Source organism: Oncorhynchus keta, chromosome 1, assembly GCF_023373465.1.
Source record: "Oncorhynchus keta strain PuntledgeMale-10-30-2019 chromosome 1, Oket_V2, whole genome shotgun sequence".
In the NCBI taxonomy this organism is placed as follows: Eukaryota; Metazoa; Chordata; class Actinopteri; order Salmoniformes; family Salmonidae; genus Oncorhynchus; species Oncorhynchus keta.
In genome coordinates this window covers 4,156,035-4,173,428 of record NC_068421.1, presented here as the reverse complement: position 1 = coordinate 4,173,428, position 17,394 = coordinate 4,156,035, and the positions used below count along the sequence as shown (strand labels likewise).

At 41.6% G+C, this 17,394-nt stretch overlaps 1 protein-coding gene across 2 annotated transcripts in view; it reads left to right on the top strand.

Moving 5' to 3' along the window:
- The window catches only part of LOC127907123 (cGMP-dependent 3',5'-cyclic phosphodiesterase-like), a 266,221-nt gene that overhangs the window by 209,782 nt on the left and 39,045 nt on the right, over positions 1–17,394 (top strand). For both annotated transcript variants that reach the window (XM_052460864.1, XM_052460916.1), the window contains exons 10-12: positions 9,212–9,286; positions 9,452–9,493; positions 9,628–9,696. In XM_052460864.1, the coding sequence (XP_052316824.1) occupies positions 9,212–9,286; positions 9,452–9,493; positions 9,628–9,696 (186 nt within the window). The remainder of the gene's footprint in view (positions 1–9,211; positions 9,287–9,451; positions 9,494–9,627; positions 9,697–17,394) is intronic.

Here is a 17,394-nt window from a genome sequence, read left to right as displayed (position 1 = left end):
ATGGCTGTTCCATTACCACAACTATGGCTGTTCCATTATCACAACTATGGCTGTTCCATTACAACTATGGCTGTTCCATTATCACAACTATGGCTGTTCCATTACAACTATGGCTGTTCCATTACCACAACTATGGCTGTTCCATTATCACAACTATGGCTGTTCCATTACAACTATGGCTGTTCCATTATCACAACTATGGCTGTTCCATTACAACTATGGCTGTTCCATTATTACAACTATGGCTGTTCCATTACCACAACTATGGCTGTTCCATTATCACAACTATGGCTGTTCCATTACAACTATGGCTGTTCCATTATCACAACTATGGCCGTTCCATTATCACAACTATGGCTGTTCCATTACAACTATGGCTGTTCCATTATCACAACTATGGCTGTTCCATTACCACAACTATGGCTGTTCCATTATCACAACTATGGCTGTTCCATTACCACAACTATGGCTGTTCCATTATCACAACTATGGCTGTTCCATTACCACAACTATGGTTGTTCCATTACCACAACTATGGCTGTTCCATTATCACAACTATGGCTGTTCCATTATCACAACTATGGCTGTTCCATTATCACAACTATGGCTGTTCCATTACAACTATGGCTGTTCCATTATTACAACTATGGCTGTTCCATTACCACAACTATGGCTGTTCCATTATCACAACTATGGCTGTTCCATTACCACAACTATGGCTGTTCCATTATCACAACTATGGCTGTTCCATTACAACTATGGCTGTTCCATTATTACAACTATGGCTGTTCCATTACCACAACTATGGCTGTTCCATTATCACAACTATGGCTGTTCCATTACAACTATGGCTGTTCCATTATCACAACTATGGCTGTTCCATTACCACAACTATGGCTGTTCCATTATCACAACTATGGCTGTTCCATTACAACTATGGCTGTTCCATTATTACAACTATGGCTGTTCCATTACCACAACTATGGCTGTTCCATTATCACAACTATGGCTGTTCCATTACAACTATGGCTGTTCCATTATCACAACTATGGCTGTTCCATTACCACAACTATGGTTGTTCCATTACCACAACTATGGCTGTTCCATTATCACAACTATGGCTGTTCCATTATCACAACTATGGCTGTTCCATTATCACAACTATGGCTGTTCCATTACAACTATGGCTGTTCCATTATTACAACTATGGCTGTTCCATTACCACAACTATGGCTGTTCCATTATCACAACTATGGCTGTTCCATTACCACAACTATGGCTGTTCCATTATCACAACTATGGCTGTTCCATTACAACTATGGCTGTTCCATTATTACAACTATGGCTGTTCCATTACCACAACTATGGCTGTTCCATTATCACAACTATGGCTGTTCCATTACAACTATGGCTGTTCCATTATCACAACTATGGCTGTTCCATTACAACTATGGCTGTTCCATTATTACAACTATGGCTGTTCCATTACCACAACTATGGCTGTTCCATTATCACAACTATGGCTGTTCCATTATCACAACTATGGCTGTTCCATTATCACAACTATGGCTGTTCCATTACAACTATGGCTGTTCCATTATTACAACTATGGCTGTTCCATTACCACAACTATGGCTGTTCCATTATCACAACTATGGCTGTTCCATTACCACAACTATGGCTGTTCCATTATCACAACTATGGCTGTTCCATTACAACTATGGCTGTTCCATTATCACAACTATGGCTGTTCCATTACAACTATGGCTGTTCCATTACCACAACTATGGCTGTTCCATTATCACAACTATGGCTGTTCCATTACAACTATGGCTGTTCCATTATCACAACTATGGCTGTTCCATTACAACTATGGCTGTTCCATTATTACAACTATGGCTGTTCCATTACCACAACTATGGCTGTTCCATTATCACAACTATGGCTGTTCCATTACAACTATGGCTGTTCCATTATCACAACTATGGCTGTTCCATTACAACTATGGCTGTTCCATTATTACAACTATGGCTGTTCCATTACCACAACTATGGCTGTTCCATTATCACAACTATGGCTGTTCCATTACAACTATGGCTGTTCCATTATCACAACTATGGCTGTTCCATTATCACAACTATGGCTGTTCCATTACAACTATGGCTGTTCCATTATCACAACTATGGCTGTTCCATTACCACAACTATGGCTGTTCCATTATCACAACTATGGCTGTTCCATTACCACAACTATGGCTGTTCCATTATCACAACTATGGCTGTTCCATTACCACAACTATGGTTGTTCCATTACCACAACTATGGCTGTTCCATTATCACAACTATGGCTGTTCCATTATCACAACTATGGCTGTTCCATTATCACAACTATGGCTGTTCCATTACAACTATGGCTGTTCCATTATTACAACTATGGCTGTTCCATTACCACAACTATGGCTGTTCCATTATCACAACTATGGCTGTTCCATTACAACTATGGCTGTTCCATTATTACAACTATGGCTGTTACATTATCACAACTATGGCTGTTCCATTATCACAACTATGGCTGTTCCATTACCACAACTATGGCTGTTCCATTATCACAACTATGGCTGTTCCATTACCACAACTATGGTTGTTCCATTACCACAACTATGGCTGTTCCATTATCACAACTATGGCTGTTCCATTATCACAACTATGGCTGTTCCATTATCACAACTATGGCTGTTCCATTACAACTATGGCTGTTCCATTATTACAACTATGGCTGTTCCATTACCACAACTATGGCTGTTCCATTATCACAACTATGGCTGTTCCATTACAACTATGGCTGTTCCATTATTACAACTATGGCTGTTACATTACCACAACTATGGCTGTTCCATTATCACAACTATGGCTGTTCCATTACAACTATGGCTGTTCCATTATCACAACTATGGCTGTTCCATTACAACTATGGCTGTTCCATTATTACAACTATGGCTGTTCCATTACCACAACTATGGCTGTTCCATTATCACAACTATGGCTGTTCCATTATCACAACTATGGCTGTTCCATTATCACAACTATGGCTGTTCCATTACAACTATGGCTGTTCCATTATTACAACTATGGCTGTTCCATTACCACAACTATGGCTGTTCCATTATCACAACTATGGCTGTTCCATTACCACATCTATGGCTGTTCCATTATCACAACTATGGCTGTTCCATTACAACTATGGCTGTTCCATTATCACAACTATGGCTGTTCCATTACAACTATGGCTGTTCCATTACCACAACTATGGCTGTTCCATTATCACAACTATGGCTGTTCCATTACAACTATGGCTGTTCCATTATCACAACTATGGCTGTTCCATTACAACTATGGCTGTTCCATTATTACAACTATGGCTGTTCCATTACCACAACTATGGCTGTTCCATTATCACAACTATGGCTGTTCCATTACAACTATGGCTGTTCCATTATCACAACTATGGCTGTTCCATTATCACAACTATGGCTGTTCCATTACAACTATGGCTGTTCCATTATCACAACTATGGCTGTTCCATTACCACAACTATGGCTGTTCCATTATCACAACTATGGCTGTTCCATTACCACAACTATGGCTGTTCCATTATCACAACTATGGCTGTTCCATTACCACAACTATGGTTGTTCCATTACCACAACTATGGCTGTTCCATTATCACAACTATGGCTGTTCCATTATCACAACTATGGCTGTTCCATTATCACAACTATGGCTGTTCCATTACAACTATGGCTGTTCCATTATTACAACTATGGCTGTTCCATTACCACAACTATGGCTGTTCCATTATCACAACTATGGCTGTTCCATTACCACAACTATGGCTGTTCCATTATCACAACTATGGCTGTTCCATTACAACTATGGCTGTTCCATTATTACAACTATGGCTGTTCCATTACCACAACTATGGCTGTTCCATTATCACAACTATGGCTGTTCCATTATCACAACTATGGCTGTTCCATTACAACTATGGCTGTTCCATTATTACAACTATGGCTGTTCCATTACCACAACTATGGCTGTTCCATTATCACAACTATGGCTGTTCCATTACCACAACTATGGCTGTTCCATTATCACAACTATGGCTGTTCCATTATCACAACTATGGCTGTTCCATTACAACTATGGCTGTTCCATTATTACAACTATGGCTGTTCCATTACCACAACTATGGCTGTTCCATTATCACAACTATGGCTGTTCCATTACCACAACTATGGCTGTTCCATTATCACAACTATGGCTGTTCCATTACAACTATGGCTGTTCCATTATTACAACTATGGCTGTTCCATTACCACAACTATGGCTGTTCCATTATCACAACTATGGCTGTTCCATTATCACAACTATGGCTGTTCCATTACAACTATGGCTGTTCCATTATTACAACTATGGCTGTTCCATTACCACAACTATGGCTGTTCCATTATCACAACTATGGCTGTTCCATTACCACAACTATGGCTGTTCCATTATCACAACTATGGCTGTTCCATTACAACTATGGCTGTTCCATTATTACAACTATGGCTGTTCCATTACCACAACTATGGCTGTTCCATTATCACAACTATGGCTGTTCCATTATCACAACTATGGCTGTTCCATTACAACTATGGCTGTTCCATTATCACAACTATGGCTGTTCCATTACAACTATGGCTGTTCCATTATTACAACTATGGCTGTTCCATTACCACAACTATGGCTGTTCCATTATCACAACTATGGCTGTTCCATTACAACTATGGCTGTTCCATTATCACAACTATGGCTGTTCCATTACAACTATGGCTGTTCCATTATTACAACTATGGCTGTTCCATTATCACAACTATGGCTGTTCCATTATCACAACTATGGCTGTTCCATTACAACTATGGCTGTTCCATTATCACAACTATGGCTGTTCCATTACCACAACTATGGCTGTCCCATTATCACAACTATGGCTGTTCCATTACCACAACTATGGCTGTTCCATTATCACAACTATGGCTGTTCCATTACCACAACTATGGTTGTTCCATTACCACAACTATGGCTGTTCCATTATCACAACTATGGCTGTTCCATTACCACAACTATGGCTGTTCCATTACCACAACTATGGCTGTTCCATTACAACTATGGCTGTTCCATTATCACAACTATGGCTGTTCCATTATCACAACTATGGCTGTTCCATTACAACCATTACCACAACTATGTGTTCTCAGTCAACTTACCTGGTAAAATAACGGATATAACATAATGTCTGTTCCACTACAACCAAAAATTGTAGATATAGAGAACACACACACACACACATTGACAGACAGTATGCTGTGTATAATTTGTGTGTGTGTGTGTTCGTGTTCTCTGGTATATCTGGCAGAGTAAGGAGGCTGGTGCCCACCTGGGGTAGAATGAGGGAAGGTAGGGTGTGCTGAGGGGTGTTTGGCAGGTGTGTGTGTATTAATTAGTTGCTGTTATTTCTCTCAGTGGGAAGTTGGAGGTAGTGTATCTTCTTGTTGTTCAGGTGTGATCAGTCAAGAGAGAGAGATGTGATCAGTCGAGAGAGAGAGATGTGATCAGTCGAGAGAGAGAGAGATGTGATCAGTCGAGAGAGAGAGAGATGTGATCAGTAGAGTAGAGAGATGTGATCAGTAGAGAGAGAGATGTGATCAGTAGACAGAGAGAGATGTGATCAGTAGAGTTAGAGAGAGATGTGATCAGTAGAGTTAGAGAGATGTGATCAGTAGAGTTAGAGATGTGATCAGTAGAGTTAGAGAGATGTGATCAGTAGAGTAGAGAGATGTTATCAGCAGAGAGAGAGATGTGATCAGTAGAGAGAGAGAGATGTGCTCAGTAGAGAGAGAGATGTGATCAGTAGAGTAAGAGAGATTTGATCAGTAGACAGAGAGAGATGTGATCAGTAGAGTTTGAGAGAGATGTGATCAGTAGAGAGAGATGTGATCAGCAGAGAGAGATGTGATCAGTAGAGAGAGATGTGATCAGTAGGTTCAGAGAGATGTGATCAGTAGAGAGAGAGAGAGATGTGATCAGTAGAGTTAGAGATATTTGATCAGTAGAGTAAGAGAGATGTGATCAGTAGACAGAGAGAGATGTGATCAGTAGAGTTAGAGAGAGATGTGATCAGTAGATTTAGAGAGATGTGATCAGTAGAGTTAGAGAGATGTGATCAGTAGAGTAGAGAGATGTCATCAGCAGAGAGAGAGATGTGATCAGTAGAGTAAGAGAGATTTGATCAGTAGACAGAGAGAGATGTGATCAGTAGAGTTTGAGAGAGATGTGATCAGTAGAGAGAGATGTGATCAGTAGAGAGAGATGTGATCAGTAGGTTCAGAGAGATGTGATCAGTAGAGAGAGAGAGATGTGATCAGTAGAGAGAGAGAGATGTGATCAGTAGAGAGAGAGAGATGTGATCAGTAGGTTCAGAGAGATGTGATCAGTAGAGAGAGAGAGATGTGATCAGTAGAGAGAGAGAGATGTGATCAGTAGAGAGAGAGAGATGTGATTAGTAGAGAGAGAGAGATGTGATTCAGTAGAGTTAGAGAGATTTGATCAGTAGAGTAAGAGAGATGTGATCAGTAGACAGAGAGAGATGTGATCAGTAGAGTTAGAGAGATGTGATCAGTAGAGTTAGAGATGTGATCAGTAGAGTTAGAGAGATGTGATCAGTAGAGTAGAGAGATGTTATCAGCAGAGAGAGAGATGTGATCAGTAGAGAGAGAGAGAGAGATGTGCTCAGTAGAGAGAGAGATGTGATCAGTAGAGTAAGAGAGATTTGATCAGTAGACAGAGAGAGATGTGATCAGTAGAGTTTGAGAGAGATGTGATCAGTAGAGAGAGATGTGATCAGCAGAGAGAGATGTGATCAGTAGAGAGAGATGTGATCAGTAGGTTCAGAGAGATGTGATCAGTAGAGAGAGAGAGATGTGATCAGTAGAGTTAGAGAGATGTGATCAGTAGAGAGAGAGAGATGTGATCAGTAGAGTTAGAGAGATTTGATCAGTAGAGTAAGAGAGATGTGATCAGTAGATTTAGAGAGATGTGATCAGTAGAGTTAGAGAGAGATGTGATCAGTAGATTTAGAGAGATGTGATCAGTAGAGAGAGAGAGATGTGATCAGTAGAGTTAGAGAGATTTGATCAGTAGAGTAAGAGAGATGTGATCAGTAGACAGAGAGAGATGTGATCAGTAGAGTTAGAGAGAGATGTGATCAGTAGAGTTAGAGAGATGTGATCAGTAGAGTAGAGAGATGTCATCAGCAGAGAGAGAGAGATGTGATCAGTAGAGAGAGAGAGAGAGATGTGATCAGTAGAGTTAGAGAGATGTGATCAGCAGAGAGAGAGATGTGATCAGCAGAGAGAGATTTGTGATCAGTAGAGAGGTGTAGAGAGAGAGAGAGATGTGATCAGTAGAGTTAGAGAGATGTGATCAGTAGAGTTAGAGAGATGTGATCAGTAGACAGAGAGAGATTTTATCAGCAGAGAGAGAGAGATGTGATCAGTAGAGAGAGAGAGATGTGATCAGTAGAGAGAGAGAGATGTGATCAGTAGAGAGAGAGATGTGATCCGTAGAGTTAGAGAGATGTGATCAGTAGAGAGATGTGATCAGTAGAGAGAGAGATGTGATCAAGTAGAGAGAGAGAGATGTGATCAGTAGAGAGAGATGTGATCAGTAGAGAGAGAGAGATGTGATCAGTAGAGTTAGAGAGATGTGATCAGTAGAGAGAGAGAGATGTGATCAGTAGAGAGAGAGAGATGTGATCAGTAGAGTTAGAGAGATGTGATCAGAAGAGAGATGTGATCAGCAGAGAGAGAGAGATGTGATCAGCAGAGTTAGAGAGAAGTGATCAGTAGAGAGAGAGAGAGATGTGATCAGTAGAGAGATGTGATCAGCAGAGAGAGAGATGTGATCAGTAGAGAGAGAGATGTGATCAGCAGAGTTAGAGAGATGTGATCAGTAGAGTGGACCTTAGCAGGCTTGGATGGGCTGATTGATTTCTGATTAAGAGACGCTGTCTCTACTTTGATGGACTGATATAATGAAATAATGATGCATTGATGAGGTAATGTGTGTTTATTATTCGTCATGCATTGATGAGGTAATGTGTGTTTATTAGTCATCATGCATTGATGAGGTAATGTGAGTTTATTATTCGTCATGCATTGATGAGGTAATGTGTGTTTATTAGTCATCATGCATTGATGAGGTAATGTGAGTTTATTATTCGTCATGCATTGATGAGGTAATGTGTGTTTATTAGTCATCATGCATTGATGAGGTAATGTGTGTTTATTATTCATCATGCATTGATGAGGTAATGTGTGTTTATTATTCATCATGCATTGATGAGGTAATGTGAGTTTATTATTCGTCATGCATTGATGAGGTAATGTGAGTTTATTATTCGTCATGCATTGATGAGGTAATGTGTGTTTATTATTCATCATGCATTGATGAGGTAATGTGAGTTTATTATTCGTCATGCATTGATGAGGTAATGTGTGTTTATTATTCGTCATGCATTGATGAGGTAATGTGTGTTTATTATTCGTCATGCATTGATGAGGTAATGTGTGTTTATTATTCGTCATGCATTGATGAGGTAATGTGTGTTTATTATTCGTCATGCATTGATGAGGTAATGTGTGTTTATTATTCGTCATGCATTGATGAGGTAATGTGTGTTTATTAGTCATCATGCATTGATGAGGTAATGTGAGTTTATTATTCGTCATGCATTGATGAGGTAATGTGTGTTTATTAGTCATCATGCATTGATGAGGTAATGTGTGTTTATTATTCGTCATGCATTGATGAGGTAATGTGAGTTTATTATTCGTCATGCATTGATGAGGTAATGTGTGTTTATTATTCATCATGCATTGATGAGGTAATGTGTGTTTATTATTCGTCATGCATTGATGAGGTAATGTGTGTTTATTAGTCATCATGCATTGATGAGGTAATGTGAGTTTATTATTCGTCATGCATTGATGAGGTAATGTGTGTTTATTAGTCATCATGCATTGATGAGGTAATGTGAGTTTATTAGTCATTATGCATTGATGAGGTAATGTGTGTTTATTATTCATCGTGTACTGGCTGTTTTGTCTCAGTTGCAGCAGCAGACCCAGTCTCAGTGCTGCTGTCTCCTACTGGTGTCTGAGGACAACCACCAGCTCTTCTGTCAGGTACGTCCTTCGTAAAAGATGGGATTCCTCCCTGCTAAAATAAAGATTCAATGAATAAATAAATAAAATAATGTCTGTTTTAATGCCACGGCAGTCTGATAACAGGGTATTCCTCCGTTAGAACAGTCCCTAAGGAATCTAACGTCTGACCTCTATCCTCCTCAGGTGGTTGGAGACAAAGTTCTAGAGGAGGAGATCAGCTTCCCTGTGAGTGATGACCCCCTAACTCCTGACTAATGACCCATGTTACTGTCCCTAAACATTTCATTAAAACTAGACTTTGACATGGGGAAATGATGAGGCAAGAGGCTAAAAGTGATCATGTATACCTCTTCTTCTAGCTGATGTTTGGTCGCTTTGGGCAGGTAGTGGAGAAGAAGAGATCCATCACTCTTCAGGATGTCACGGAGGTGAGTGACCTTGATCCTAGACCGTGAAAAGCATCTTGCCATGTAGATCAATGTGGAGGCAGTCCAGCCAGACACTCACTCACTCACTCACTCACTCACTCACTCACTCACTCACTCACTCACTCACTCACTCACTCACTCACTCACTCACTCACTCACTCACTCACTCACTGACTGAGTTTCTCAGTTGCAAAAGCAGCAAGGACTTTTCACAAACTGCATTCAGCAAACGACAGAATTGTGAGAGCGAGCTATGTACTGTCCCACAAAATTGCTAAATATTGCAAGCCATTCGCTGAGGGTGAATTCATTAAAGAATGTTAAATTGACTCTGCAGCAATACTTTTCCCCGACAAGAAAGAGTTGTTTGAAAATGTTTAGCTGTCAAGATGAACACTGGTAAAGGATTTCACCTGTTTCTCCTTGGCCCTGAATGAGAGCAGAGATGAACACTGGTAAAGGATTTCACCTGTTTCTCCTTGGCCCTGAATGAGAGCAGAGATGAACACTGGTAAAGGATTTCACCTGTTTCTCCTTGGCCCTGAATGAGAGCAGAGATGAACACTGGTAAAGGATTTCACCTGTTTCTCCTTGGCCCTGAATGAGAGCAGAGATGAACACTGGTAAAGGATTTCACCTGTTTCTCCTTGGCCCTGAATGAGAGCAGAGATGAACACTGGTAAAGGATTTCACCTGTTTCTCCTTGGCCCTGAATGAGAGCAGGAGATGAACACTGACAGGGCACAGTTGTTGATATTCTTACGAGGTCATGACCCCAGATCTTGAAATGACAGAGGAGCTTCAGCGCAGTCAATGAAGAGCACAACCACAGGGAAATGTTTATTGGAGGGGGTTAATAAGTGTGTGGCAAAGCTGGGACTGGGTTTTGAAAAGTTATCCAGTGTGACCACTGATGGTCCCCAAACTTGACAGGAGAAAACATTGGCCTTTTGAAATGCAAACAAGATCAAGTAGCTGAGCTGAACCCAGATCTGAAAAATATTTTCCTGCATTGCATTATTCATCAGGAGGTGCTCTGGAAATGTGTTCTGGAAATGAGCCATGTTATGGATACATCCACTAAAGTGGTAAACTTCATAAGAGCAAAATGTTTAAACCACAGACAGCTTGTCTCACTGTTGGAAGAGACACAGTCGGGTCATGTAGATCTCCCCTACCAGAACAAAAGTGAGATGGCTGAGTTTGTGGAAGGTGCTTAAAAGGGTGTGGGACCTGAAGTCGGAGATGAGATGTAAATTAGATGTAAACCTCATATCTGAGGCTGTTATATGAACATAATGTGGCCGCACCGTCTCCCATGAGCCCCACAAAATTGCACCAAATGGACCAGTTCGTAGCTGGATTCTTCACCGATCTTTTACACCTTCTCCGGAACATAAACGTTGTTCGGACCTCAAGTTCTGTGAGGTGGAAGAAATTCCTTTGTTCTCTCTATGAAAATTCACTCTGTCTCTATACTGTGGCCATGAGGAGATCATCTCCTCCAGGAATGTATGACCTCTCTCTGACCACAGCAGCCTGTGTGTAGGAGAGGGAGAGGGGGATGGGGCTTTGCTGTACCCAAAGAGGGCAACGTCATGACACCAGCTGGAGAAGTACACATCTCTTCTCTGTGCTTTGAACGGTGAGTTTTCTCGACGTTTTGAGGATTTCAAAGTGTTGGAAAATGACATGCTGTTGGTTTCCTCTCCTTTCACCTTCAATGTGGATAACGCTTCTACTGACCTGCAACTTGAGCTTATCGATCTTCAGTCTGATGCAGTGATTGGATTCAAAACAACGTCACTGAAGAGGTTCTATGCATCTCGATGAACAAAACATTCCGAAGATTAGCAGTCATGCTCAGAAGATGTTTGTACAGTTTGGGTCAAACTGTGTACTGTATGTGAACAGAAATTTTCAGTGATGTCAAGTCACAGATCATCTCTTACTGACTGACTCTCACCTCTCAGCAATCCTGCGCATAGCGACATCAGAAACTATTCATGACTTTACTACTCTACTCAATGCCCATCAGAGACTTCACTCCTCACACTGATTGAGTAGTTTAAATGTAATGTTGAGCTCTCTATCTTTCTTGTATTTATGTACAACCCGTTAACAAGACTTCTGTCCGTGGTGCTGAATGATCAGTGTACTTTTCCCTCCATGTAGTTCATTGCATGTTTCATAATGAAAATACCTCCCAAAAGGAGAACACGGATGTGGTTTATTTCTGTGCATGTTAAACAAGTAAAATAAGTAGCCTATCTGGACGTGATTGACAGTAGATATATCTGTCAACACAGTCATATGATGTATAATCCTGTAATGTGATTCTGGACCGCGATGGCAAAAAATATATTCTAATGTGGCCCTCCATGGAAATAATTGCCCAGGCCTGCTTTAGATGGTGGTGTAGATGAGGCTGGGTCTAGTCAGGTTATAGATGGTGGTGTAGATGAGGCTGGGTCTAGTCAGGTTATAGATGGTGGTGTAGATGAGGCTGGGTCTAGTCAGGTTATAGAGGGTGGTGTAGATGAGGCTGGGTCTAGTCAGGTTATAGAGGGTGGTGTAGATGAGGCTGGGTCTAGTCAGGTTATGGATGGTGGTGTAGATGAGGCTGGGTCTAGTCAGGTTATAGATGGTGGTGTAGATGAGGCTGGGTCTAGTCAGGTTATAGATGGTGGTGTAGATGAGGCTGGGTCTAGTCAGGTTATAGAGGGTGGTGTAGATGAGGCTGGGTCTAGTCAGGTTATAGATGGTGGTGTAGATGAGGCTGGGTCTAGTCAGGTTATAGATGGTGGTGTAGATGAGGCTGGGTCTAGTCAGGTTATAGATGGTGGTGTAGATGAGGCTGGGTCTAGTCAGGTTATAGATGGTGGTGTAGATGAGGCTGGGTCTAGTCAGTTTATAGATGGTGGTGTAGATGAGGCTGGGTCTAGTCAGGTCATGGATGGTGGTGTAGATGAGGCTGGGATGAGGAGAGTATAGTGGGAGACTTGGGGGGAGGAGGGTGTCATGCAGAAGAGGATAAAGGGGGAGAAGAAAGGAGGTGGGAGGGGAGAGGCTGGTGTGGTCAAAGGCACCAAGGAAGCTTTGCCTGGTGCTAGGGGGGACTAGAGAGAAAGGGCAGGTGGTCAGGATAGGAGATGGAGATGAGGAGGAAGAAGGTGAGTCTGAGGACGATGACGAGGTGTTCTTTTCAGACTCCTCCTCAATGGGTCCAGAGCTGACAGGCAGTCAGACAGAGGGGTCAAAGTACACGGTGAGGGAACAGTCAAGGTTCCTGAATGAAACAATAAGGGAAAATGTTAAATATGAAGCCTTTTTTTTGCAATACGGAAAAGTTTATAAGATCAGTACAACACGCTAGGAAAAATGAGGGGCATGGCATCCTCTCACCCAGGAAATGGTTTAGGTTGAGGAAGTGAGTCACAACAGTGTGTAAAAGGTCAACCTTCAGACACTGTTTAGATGAATATTTATTTTCTGGGCACTGGGACTTTTTGAGCTTTGCTATTGGTCTCTTTCTTTGCTGGCTTTTTCTCCCACTTCTTATGGGGACTCTTCAGGTAGGCTCGCTTAACTTCTTATGGGCATGACGGTAGCGTCCCACCTGGCCAACATCCGGTGAAATTGCAGAGCGCGAAATCCAAACTACAGAATTATAAATATTTAACTTTCGTTAAATCACAAGTGTAATACTATCAAAATATAGCTTATCTTCTTGTTGATCCAGCCGCTGTGTCAGATTTTAAAAAGGCTTTATGGCAAAAGCACACCATGCGATTATCTGAGGACAGCGCCCCGTGTACAAACACATGAAAAACATATTTCAACCAGGCAGGTGCGCCACAAAAGTCAGAAATAGTGATATAACAAATGCCTTTGATGATCTTCTTCTGTTGGCACTCCAAAAGGTCCCAGTTACATCACAAATGGTCCTTTTGTTCGATAATGTCCTTCTTTATATCCATAAAAACTCAGTTTAGTTGGCGCGCTTCAGTCAATAATCCACCCAGTTTCCCTCCACCAAAATGCATACAAAATGAATCCCAAACGTTACTAATAAACTTTTCCAAACAAGTCCAACAACGTTTATAATCAAACCTTAGGTACCCTAATACGCAAATAAACGATCAAATTTATGACGGAGAATCGTTATTGTCTTTACCGGAGAAAAACACCAAAGAACGCGCTCTTTTCCACCGGCTTGGAAACACGACAGTCAAAATGGGACCACCGAGAAAAGTACAATTTCTGGCTCATTCTTCCAAAAACCAGCATGAAACTCTTTCTAAAGACTGTTGACATCTAGTGGAAGCGCTAGGAACTGCAATCTGGGAGGATTTAGCCTTATAATAAAAGTGACAGCCATTAAAAACAGTGGTAGGCAGATTTTTTGGGGGGGAAGGGTTTGTCCTCGGGGTTTCGTCTGCCATATCAGTTCTGTTATACTCACAGACATAATTTTAACTACTCTAGGGTAGGGGGCAGCATTGGGAATTTTGGATGAAAAGCCCAAATTAAACTGCCTGCTACTCTGCCATAAAAGCTAGAATATGCATATAATTAGTCGATTTGGATAGACAACACTCTGAAGTTTCTAAAACTGTTTGAATGATGTCTGTGAGTATAACAGAACTCATATGGCAGGCAAAAACCTGAGAGAAAAATCCAACCAGGAAGTGGGAAATCTGAGGTTTGTTGTTGTTCGACTCTTGCCGTATCGAATACACAGTGTCTATGGGGTCATGTTGCACTTCCTAAGGCTTCCACTAGATGTCAACAGTCTTTAGAAACTTGTTTGAGGCTTCTACTGTAAAGGAGGGACTCATAAGGGCTTTTTGAGTCAGTGGTCTGGCAGAGAGCCACTGGCTCGTGACGCTCGTTCACGTGAGAGGTAGCTCTCGTTCCATTGCTTTTCTACAGACAAAGGAGTTCTCCGGTTGGAACATTATTAAAGATTTATGTTAAAAACATCCTAAAGATTGATTCTATACATCGTTTGACATGTTTCTACGGACTGTAACGGAACTTTTTGACATTTCGTCTGCTCCTAGTGAACGCGCTTCGTGACTTTGGATTTGTTTACAAAACACGCTAACAAAAGTAGCTATTTGGACATAAATGATGAACATTATCGAACAAAAATATTTATTGTGGAACTGGGATTCCTGGGAGTGTATTCTGATGAAGATCATCAACGGTATGTGAATATTTAGAATGCTATTTCTGACTAATGTCTTGATTACGGCTTGATTTGCCGTACTCACATTATTGCATGGTTTGCTTTTTCCGTAAAGTTTCTTTTAAATCTGACACAGCGGTTGCATTAAGGAGAAGTATATTTTTAATTCTGTGAATAACACTTGTATCATTTATCAATGTTTATTATGAGTATTTCTGTAAATTGATATGGCTCTCTGCAAAATCACCGGATGTTTTGGAACTACTGAATATAACGCGCCAATGTAAACTCAGATTTTTGGATATAAATATGAACTTTACCGAACAAAACATACATGTATTGTGTAACATGATGTCCTGTGAGTGTCAGCTGATGAAGATCATCAAAGGTTAGCGATTCATTTTATCTATATTTCTGCTTTTTGCGACTCCTCTCTTTGGCTGGAAAATGGCTGTGTTTTTCTGTGACTTGGCTCTGACCTTGCATAATCGTTTGGTTTGCTTTCGTTGTAAAGCCTTTTTGAAATCGGACACTGTGGCTGGATTTACAACAAGTGTATCTTTAAAATGGTGTATGTTTGAGGAATTTGAATTATGGGATTTCTGTTGTTTTGAATTTGGCGCCCTGCACTTTCACTGGCTGTTGACAAGTGGGACGCTACCCTAGAGAGGTTAACAGTTTTAGAAACTTTAGAGTGTTTTCTATCCAAATCTACCAATTATATGCATATCCTAGCTTCTGGGCCTGAGTAACAGGCAGTTTACTACCCAAGAGAGGTTAATATAAATGGTGCCAGAGATGCGGGAAAAGAGTAATCTGTTGGGTGAGTACATGAAACAAAACAAACTACAAGTATTGTTTCTGCAGGAGACGCATAGTGATGAGGTGAATGAAGTCGATTGGGGGCTCTGGTGTAAAGGGGGAAAGAGTGCTGAGCCATGGAGCAAATGTTAGTGCAGGGGTGGCAGTCTTTTTTGCACTGAGTCTGATGGTTAAAATGTGCCCCTCAAAAGGGAAGGCTAGGGGACTAGATTGCTTGTAGTAAAAGCAGAAATGAACAACAGGGGTTTTATGTATGCACCTAACACAGGGGGAGAGAGAGGGGGCTTTTGTTTGGCTGTCTTAGACAGGAACTCTCACAGGTAGAACCTGAGGAGACGCTGGTGGTCAGCAGGGATTGGAACTGTACGATGGATTTTATGAAAGACAGAAATGGGGAGGAGCCTCAAGTCGATTGGGGGTGTTAAGCGACATCAATCAGTTTGAACAAGTGGATGTTTGGAGAACTAGACATTCCAACACAAGACAGTATACATGGGTGAAGGTCTTTGGGTTTAAGGTGACTGCAGCAATAGGCTGTTGGGCGCTACCATTCTCCCAGTGGGTTTTTAGGAGCACCACATAACCATGGCTCGGCTGTCTATTTCACCAGGGCCTCAGCAGGCATCCTATTAGAAGTTTAATGTAAAGATCTTACAAGATGCCACTTTTGCTCAGGTTTCCAGACTTTCTGGGAAAGTTGGGGGCAGAAAAGAGAGGAGTATTATTTTCTGAGTCAATAGTGGCATGTGGGAAAAGTGAAAATGTGTTTTTTCTGTCAACAGTACACAGCTCTCTCATCCTCAGAGGCTAGGAGAGTATTGGGGGAACTCAAGCGTAGTATCAGTGAGGTGGAGGTAGAGGTAGAGCTGGTGGGGCAAGGAAATGTAGGTCTCCAGGCTAATTTAGCTGAATTACATAGGGACCTGGGCAGTTTTTCCAGGTTAAAGCGAAGGGAGCACTTGTAAGAGCCAGGTTCTCCATACTCAAGGAGATGGATGCTCCCAGCTCCTTCTTCTTTGGTTTGGAAAGACAGAACGGTGAAGCCAAGGGTATGCATTGTCTACATTTGTCTGATGGGCGGGTGACCTCTGTGGTGGGGGAGATGCGGACTGTGGAGTTTTATACTGAATTGTATAGGGAAGAACTGTGTGATCCTATGTGTGCTCAGGTTCTGTTTGCAGAACTCCCTAAGCTCTCTCTGGCACAGAGGGATGAAATGGACAGTCCGCTGTTGTCCCATGAACTGGCATAGGCCGGAACCCAGATGTCCCCCAGCCATGCACCGGGGGTCGATGGACTCAGAGTGGAGTTTAATAAAAACAATTCTGGGGAATAATAATTGGACTGGACTTATTTTGCGTGCTGCGTGAAAGCGTCAGGGCAGGAGAGTTGCCGATGAGCTGTCGTCGGGCGGCTCTGACTCTCGATCCCAAAAAGTGGTACTTGTGTGAACTTAAGAACTGGAGGCCTGTGGCATTGGTCTGTGTGGACTACAAGCTATTTGCCAAGGTCCTCGCTAACATACCGTTTAAACAAGTTATATTTCTAATATCACTTCACCAATTTGGACTATTTTGTGTCCATTACATGAAATCCAAATCAAAATCCATTGAAATTACAAGTGCAACAAGATAGGAAAAACGCCAAGGTGGATGAATACTTTTGCAAGGCCCTGTAGGTTG